Raw genomic sequence first — 8,356 nt, 5'->3', positions numbered from 1 at the left:
CCACGTGCACGCCGCACGCAACGCCGTGTCACGCACAACGAGAAGCGCTATCATTCAGGTAGCGCCAACTATTGCACGATTTAACGTATATACATATACATACCATATACGATAGATTTACCTATATACATACATATATATATATATATATTTTCTTTATCTCGTATCACGCCTAGAGAATTAGAGTTTAGCTCAGCGGCTCGTGCGGAATCTACTTACCTACTAAGCGGAGCAGCATTTAGTCATTAGAGATACCACATTGTTAGTGATGTGTGGATTGTCGTTTCGGTAGGAAACATTATTTTCATTAGTTATCCGATGTTGTTACGTTCACCGAATCAGTGTGCATTTTCGACTGTTCATGTAGTTTTCTCTCCTCACCGATTTTTCGTTTCCTCGTCTGTCTTTACTTAGCGATACCGACCTAATTAATTAAATAGTTCTCTTAATTCCTTCCTAGCTACTTGTGTTTCGTTTCGTCCGATTATCTGGCCCTTTGTCTGATTTAACCGCTGTGCGGTTCGTTACGCGCTGTGCGCGTAAGGTAAAAGCTAAGAAGACTGAAATCTGACTTCCAATTAAAACGTTATCGATCTGTTTTTAAGAAGTTAATCGAACGTGTAAAAGTGCGCGTCAACCACGTCTGTGTTTGTTTGTGTGTGTCTTTATTTATTTATTTATGTTTTTTTCTTTATATAACGCCACGTTGTTCGCTAGATAACGTAAAGCAAAGTCTTTGATAGAAATTTCCAGAGGACTTGGTAAAGCGGCATTGTCGGGCCGTAAAGAAGAGAGGAGAATAGGGTTCGCGAAGGTACAAGAATCGCGATATCCTCCAAAGAGTTGTCTTTATACGCGGAAAAAAATTTACGAGGAACGCAAGCATCAGAAAGGGATCGCTGAATAGCTGACAGGCTGTCGAGCACTCGTTGGATAATTGCGATGCCGTTGGTGCTCGTCTTAATTAAGCGACGAGCCCCTCGGGCTTCGCACTTCACGGCACTGGCTGCGCTTCCACCACTCGTTGGCTTTTCCCGTGAATCCGATCTCTCTGCACCGTGCCATTGCTAACCGTAGAAAAAAATCACGTTGTCGCGAACGCGATCGAATTAATCGTTAGGCCCTTGGTTCTCGGTCGATTTGTAACGCGAACGCGTGCAAACAAGCCGATTAATGAAACTTCGTTACAAAGTACGTACTTGTCGATTTAACTGGAAGTCAGATCGTAAGATATCGTAAAATCGATCGTATTGTACATATGAAATTTCCTAATGTTAACGAATTAGCGAGTTTAGTATCGTGCAACGACGCGTGTAGATAACATAGATTATTTTCAGCGAATCCGTGTTGTTCCGTAACACGATCGCTGATGGTCTGTCGTAAGTGTGCACGATTTAGATCTTTATCCACGCACGTAGATATGATGTACAGTAACAGTCTAATTGTGCTTTATCGATCGAACGGAGAATACGTTTAGCCCATTCCGTGTTACTTTGGTCTCATCTAATCGATCACGTTTGCTTTTTCTCTTTTTTTTTTTCTTTTTTTTGCCGATGATTTCGATCTCGTTCCTACGCGGCATCTGTTCAGATGAGTCGCAGAGGATCGCCGGATCGAATCATCGCTCGAGCCATCATCATTTCACGTGTCACGATTCATCCGTAATTAATCTTAGTAATCCGTAAATCATCATTCTCATCAGTAGTGATCACAGGCATACACGTGGTTCAACCTCTTCATGTTCATCTTCTCTGAAAGTATGTAATTTAGATAACGTTAAATATTGCCACAACGACCGACCAAAGTACGTTAATTCAATTGTTAGAAATTTAAAGCACGCAAAAGTTTCTTATTTTACCATCTGCTATTCGATCCATTGCTATTTTCCAGACCCTAACGGACAGATAATGTCGATGGATCGTAGGATTTAACAAAGAAAGAGAAAAAGGGGAGAACAGTGGAACGATTTAAAGGTGCATAGAACTTGAAGAGGTTATCACGTTCTTTCTTTGATGTAGCTCGCTTGCTTGTAATCCCTCGTACGTACCGATTCGCGCAGAGATGCTTTTACACCTTAGATACCTTTGTAATTCGACTTAGCCGAGACCGGTTGTTCCACCTTCGGGTGACTCGAGATCGCAGCCAGCCATCCGTTGGCATTCTTGCGACTTGCTTCGACACACTCGCGAATCTGCCCGCAACATCTCGATTTTTCCGTATCGGCTATTAGTCGACTCGCTCGAGCATTGACAATTTGTGTGTAAACAATCGCGAAACACCGTGTTTCCGCATACTTGCTTATTCAAACGGATGATAATCCCGGAAATTCGTGATAACGTTCCAAAGATGGCTTACGAGACGCTCTTCTACTCCTTTTTTCTTCTATTTTTCCCTCCCTTCTATCTTTTCCTTTTTTTTTATTATTTTTTCCGATTGCTTTTCTTTTTCAAACTAATAGCCAGTCTTTAAAATGCACTGTTACACGCGTTCAGCAGTTTCTACACGCCGGTATCGATAATGAAGAAAAGTTGCTAAGACCGTTAAGTCGTATGCGACTGCGAGTTGTTGCGACCAACTCGATCGAATCGTTACCGACACGCTGTTCCTACGAAACAGACGAAACCAAATTTCTAGAGACTGTTACTTAACCGAACGACGTTGTAAAATGATCGATCGTTTTAGAGTTGTTTAATTTCCCTGAGCAGAGCAATGTCCTTAAAAACTGTACAATTTGTAATAACAGCAACTTGTGTTCCGCGGCAGATAAAGATAAAGAAGAAACAACGAAGAGAGAAAACACAGCAGTCGTACAATATCCTTGTTTAATGCCTTTGGTCGAACGAAAGAGACGATTTAAAGAAAATGGTGAATCTGGTATGAAGCTCTACTTTATCGATTTATGGTAGAGTCGGTTGAAAATTTAGCGCTATCGTAGCTGTTAATATGTGAAATTGCACGCAGACCTTTCCGATCGTTTCGCAAACGTTGAAAGATTTCCATCTACGAGTCGGACGAGACTAGACTGGTATGATTTATCCGCATATTCGCCGATAGTAAAATCGCGAAACACGTTGGTCTGGTGCTTAGTCGCCGCGTTGCATTCCAAGCGTCTTTAAAAGCTGCCAACTGGAATTCAAGTTACGTGGAAGTGGTCCCGCCGGCGAGATCGAATCGCGTCACAGCCCACCTCCTCTTCCGACTTCCCTGCGCCACTGCACAGCTGCGAACAATCGATAAAAGTGAAATCGTCGTCGTGGCAGCTTGCGAAGGTGGAACGACCGATCATCGACGGCGCCGTTTAGAACCTGCCCGAACAAACGACTCTCTTCAACCCCTTTCCAGTTTCTTCGTTCAGATCACATCCAATTTAGAAGAGAAACCCACCATGGAATAATAACGTCGAGACGAATGGATCGAATTTGTTCGTATACCGCCCTTTCTTTGCCCAGTTTCGTCGTGCTCCACCGTCGGTCAAGTTGAACAGCAGGCGATGATATTCGGTTGGCAACTAAGTGATTGCGGATTTTTTCATTAGGTAGTATCGACAAAATCCGCAATCACTTAGTTGCCAACCCAATAAATTCCAACGGAACTTAAATGCCATACTTGAGGCGATCGTAGCGCGCGCAAAGGTCCATTCGTTTCGTCCTGTCCAAGTACAGCCCTGTCGAGACGCCTGCCCTGCAAAACGAAAGAACGTTGGTGAAATGTGGTTCGTCTGGGTACGGTGGTAGAAGACACACGATAGAAATTTAGCGATCCCTGCCACTCCTGGTAGATCTCCTTTCTATGTCTATGTGGCGTTGTTGTTGTTGTGTTGCATGCAGGAGGCCGGCTAGTACCTGGCGGGATCGCCAGTCCCCCGGGATCTGGCGGCTCCACCGGAAACACCGGGAATTCGAACTCAGCGGCTGCGAGACGCGGCAATCGCAGACTTACGCGCAATGAGAGCCGCTATCATTCCGGTGAGTACATCACAGCTGGACGATTAACACTAGAACTACCATACCAGTCAAATTGACTGGTTTTACAATTTTATTTTTAAATTCTTACTTCGTGTTATATTTTTTTTTTCCTCAATGCTGTAGTGACTTTCGCAACGATAACTAAAAGAATAATATAAGAATTTTATTTTGTTCTTTATGTATTCAAACTGAAAATAATTTTGTATCAAGACTAATTATACCAATAGCAGTCAAAATGACTTGTTTTACAATTTTATTTTTAAATTCTCACTTCATGTTATATTTTGTTTTCTCAATGCTGTAGTGACTTTCGCAACGATAACTAAAAGAATAATATAAGAATTTTATTTTGTTCTTTATGTATTCAAACTGAAAATAATTTTGTATCAAGGCTAATTATACCAATAGCAGTCAAAATGACTGGTTTTACAATTTTATTTTTAAATTCTTACTTCGTGTTATATTTTTTTTTTCCTCAATGCTGTAGTGACTTTCGCAACGATAACTAAAAGAATAATATAAGAATTTTATTTTGTTCTTTATGTATTCAAACTGAAAATAATTTTGTATCAAGGCTAATTATACCAATAGCAGTCAAAATGACTGGTTTTACAATTTTATTTTTAAATTCTTACTTCGCGTTATATTTTGTTTCCTCAATGCTGTAGTGACTTTCGCAACGATAACTAAAAGAATAATATAATGAATTTTATTTAGTTCTTTATGTATTCAAACTGAAAATAATTTTGTATCAAGGCTAATTATACCAATAGCAGTCAAAATGACTGGTTTTACAATTTTATTTTTAAATTCTTACTTCGCGTTATATTTTGTTTCCTCAATGCTGTAGTGACTTTCGCAACGATAACTAAAAGAATAATATAATGAATTTTATTTAGTTCTTTATGTATTCAAACTGAAAATAATTTTGTATCAAGGCTAATTATACGAATACCAGTCAAAATGACTGGTACTTGTCAAAGTGTAAAAGGGTCCTACAATCTGTTTATCGAACCCCAATTAACCAGTTTCCTCGTTTCGTACAGCTTGCCACGCGTTTTTCAAATTTTTACCGCGTATCATTCGATACGACGATATCAGTTATCAGGAAGATTTCGGATCGATCGCTAGATCGCTGGATGTTAACACTAGAAACACCACACCAGTAAAACTGACTGGTTCCACAATTTTATAAATGTGTCGACCCTCGTTTGGAGATCATGGTCATGCGTGGAACATGGAATTGCTCCCGTGTAAGAAAGTAATAAATCGATAAATATACAAATATTCTATTATTACGTATTTTTTTAAAGACCAGTCATTTTGACTTTGGTAGAAATAACTTCGTGTTAACTATCGGTAGTTCTAGTGTTAAACGATCGAAAGCGACGAAAAGAAACGTTAACGAGTCCTTAACCCTCGCACGACGGCGATACGAAATACATGCGCCACCGTTTATTTATTGAAAGCGTAACGGCGAACGATTCTCTCCGTCCCTCGATACTCGTTCCCTTGTAAACCGGCTTCATCCTACCTTGCTTTCCCGTCTAGTTTATCTTCCTTTTTCCCCGCTATCGTTTCCTCCTTCGCGTTTCCCACCAATCGTAAACGTCTGGTTCTCCCTGTCTCTCCTTCCTCTTCCTTCGTCCACGCTTTTTACGTCTCGATGAAGTAATTAAAATCCGCGTTACCTTTCTTCCCCGGAGATAACACCTGCTTCGTGTCGTTTCGCTGGAACACGACGGATCTTGAAATTCGTGCTCGGTGCAGTGCAGCTCCGCCGGCCAGCCACTCCAACATATTCAAACGTAATGGATGGAATTAGTAAGGAGGCCGTCGTCGCAAGGGTTAACCCAGCAATCGTAGAAACTGGACGCGACGAATTCTCGATCAATAAGATTCCACGCTGACGTTTCGCCGTGTTACGCTGCGGCAATTCCACGCGATCCTCGTCTGCTCTGTCTTATCGGTGAGAATCGTATTGATCGAGGGTGCGTCGCGGCTCGATCACACGGTATTATTAATCGAAGAATTAAGATCCGCTGCACTGGACACGCTTGAAAATCGTGACTTGCGTGTAAATGAATGAAAAGCTCGATTAGCTCGGTACACGGAAACATGGTTGGCGAGTGCAAGGAATGCGCTTTCGGTGCCAGTGGTCTCCACTCTGACAAAGCATTCGCTGCGTCTGAACGTGTATGCGGGCAATTACTTTTAAGCAAACTGTAAAACCCGTAGCTACTACGTAACGCTATACGATGCGACTAGCCTGGTATCGTACGATCGTTGGCAAATGTGTCGAAAGAAAGTGTCCTTTGTCGAACTCGTTGCAAAGTAAAAACCGCTTAACGTCGAAAGTAAGCGTCGTCGATGGAACGTGGAAATCGGACGGGCTTTCTGCATGTTGGCGAATCGAAGCCTCTTACGTATACACGCGTACGTGTATCTATATCGGTAGTAGTCGTCGGAACGGAACGAAAATCGAACGGTTCTCTGTGCGTTAAACTCCGTGTAGAAACTTGGTTTATACAGAGGAAGAGAGATGCTTGACCGGCACATCCCGCAGCTGGTGCACCGTTAGCGCTCGAAGAGGACCAACTTGAAGCGCGCAACGTAAGTCCGTGTCGATCCGAGTAACATTTGCGCGCCTCGTTTACACGGAAACTGCTGTGATCGAAAGATCACAATAGTCGCTGTATGCATCCTCTTCCTCGTTTAGCAGCTATTTTCGGTGACCGAAGAGTCTTTGATTCTTGTCGCGTTTATCGTTCGGCGCGTCGACGCTGTTCCAGGTATTTTTAATTGTATGGAAGAAGGATATTTTTCAAATCTATCGAAAGGCATAACGAAGCGTAATAAAGACGAGTAGAGTGGATGAACAAGTCGTTGCATTTCCGGCCGAGCTATACTTCCATCGTTATTACGTTCTAACGTCGGGACACAACTCGTTACGCGGAGCAATTGCGCGATTGCACGTGAGAGTGCAGGCTCGTGTACCGCTAGAAATAAGATAATTCGACGCGCTTGGTTCTTGACAAATTCTCGACAGATTAGCCCAGCAGCCAGCTACGAGAGCCTAGAAACTTCGAATTTGCTGGATTCTTTCGCCGTGGAACGAGTTTGAAAATCGTCGAAATTTCCATGCGAATGCCAATGTGTCTCTATACCGAGCAGACACTCGTTAGGAATTGAAAGGACACGCGTGAACGTAGAAAAAAAAAAGGAAAAAGCATACTGTTATGCAAGTTGCGTAAAAGCTTTGCCGCATACCGACTTAGGCTATGGTGTTGAGCGTTGCAAGATTTTTTCGCGTGTCTTCTTTATTATAGCAGCTAATGCCGATGCGTTATGAAAAGTTCGCGAGCTCGTTCGGTTGATTAATCGACTCTGAATGCCCAGAGGTGCGCCAGGAGGCGGTGCAACAAGCTTTGGCAGCGATGCAGGGTCGTCCGAAGCCGTCGTTGCCGATGCCATCGAAAAGAACCTCCGTGATGGCTAGGAGTCCCGACCGAGAGCGTCGCGACAGCGGGGAGTCGAGTAGCGACGAGGACAGCGTCGTCACCGAAGAGAGTCCTGGTGCTGGTGGTCCAACGGGTATATATCCTCAGATATCGTTATTGTATTCTTTCGCTTGTCTCCTTCTATCGCTACGATAAATTCCCTTCATCTTGCTCACTGTATAGCTAGCTCGATCGTTTACCTATTTGCACACGGCAAACGATGGAACAGGTTATGCGACTTTTTAATTGAACGCAGCGCTTGCGTTCCGTACGGTTAATGCAAATCCGTTGTGATACTCGAGATACTCGAGACAAGCGACTCGTGGTACAGCAGTTTAGTACCATCGAGAAATAACGACGAAGAGGTGATTCTCATGGCTGTCGGTGTGATTGCATGGGGGAATTTTAGGCACAGGACTGTCGGATACCAGCAGCACCGGTTCGGCGCGAGACACGCCTCCGCCTCCGAGACCACCGGCTAGGAGACCTCCTTGCGCGGACATCACAGATATCGCGGAATACACGCCTCACGCGTACTGCAACATCCAGCCGCCGGACGTGACGCACACCAGCAACACTCCGGCTGCACAGCAGTCGACCAGGCGACCTGGCGCTGATCGAGTGAATCGTTATCACGTGGTCGAGGATCAGAACAACACCGGCACTACCGGCCGCTGGAAAGTATCCGCTAAGATTCAACAGTTGTTGAATACTTTGAAACGACCGAAACGACGACCGTTGCCTGAATTCTACGAGGACGATGACATCGAGCTGGAAATCGCCGCCAATCCCAAAGATCCGAACGCTCCGAAACCGGAAGGCGGCTCTATGACCTCCGCCGTTGGCGAGCCACTGTCGGTCGCCGCGGGATTGCCCAGGTCGCTCGAGGCC

At 43.8% G+C, this 8,356-nt stretch overlaps 1 protein-coding gene across 6 annotated transcripts in view; it reads left to right on the top strand.

Annotated features, from left to right (window-relative positions):
- Nucleotides 1-8,356, top strand: part of LOC100744275 (disco-interacting protein 2) — a 43,560-nt gene that overhangs the window by 24,416 nt on the left and 10,788 nt on the right. For 4 of the 6 annotated variants that reach the window (XM_033318822.1, XM_012381718.3, XM_012381714.3 and 1 more), the window contains 3 exons: nt 3,828-3,965; nt 7,365-7,559; nt 7,875-8,353. In XM_033318822.1, the coding sequence (XP_033174713.1) occupies nt 7,403-7,559; nt 7,875-8,353 (636 nt within the window). In that variant the 5' untranslated portion in view covers nt 3,828-3,965; nt 7,365-7,402. The remainder of the gene's footprint in view (nt 1-3,827; nt 3,966-7,364; nt 7,560-7,874; nt 8,354-8,356) is intronic. The other 2 variants (XM_012381726.3, XM_012381746.3) reach the window with 1 other exon arrangement.

The sequence above is a fragment of the Bombus impatiens genome, unplaced genomic scaffold (assembly GCF_000188095.3).
Source record: "Bombus impatiens unplaced genomic scaffold, BIMP_2.2 scf_0019, whole genome shotgun sequence".
NCBI classification, from domain to species: Eukaryota; Metazoa; Arthropoda; class Insecta; order Hymenoptera; family Apidae; genus Bombus; species Bombus impatiens.
Note: the sequence above shows the minus strand (reverse complement) of the source record. Positions and strands in the feature narration are given on the sequence as shown.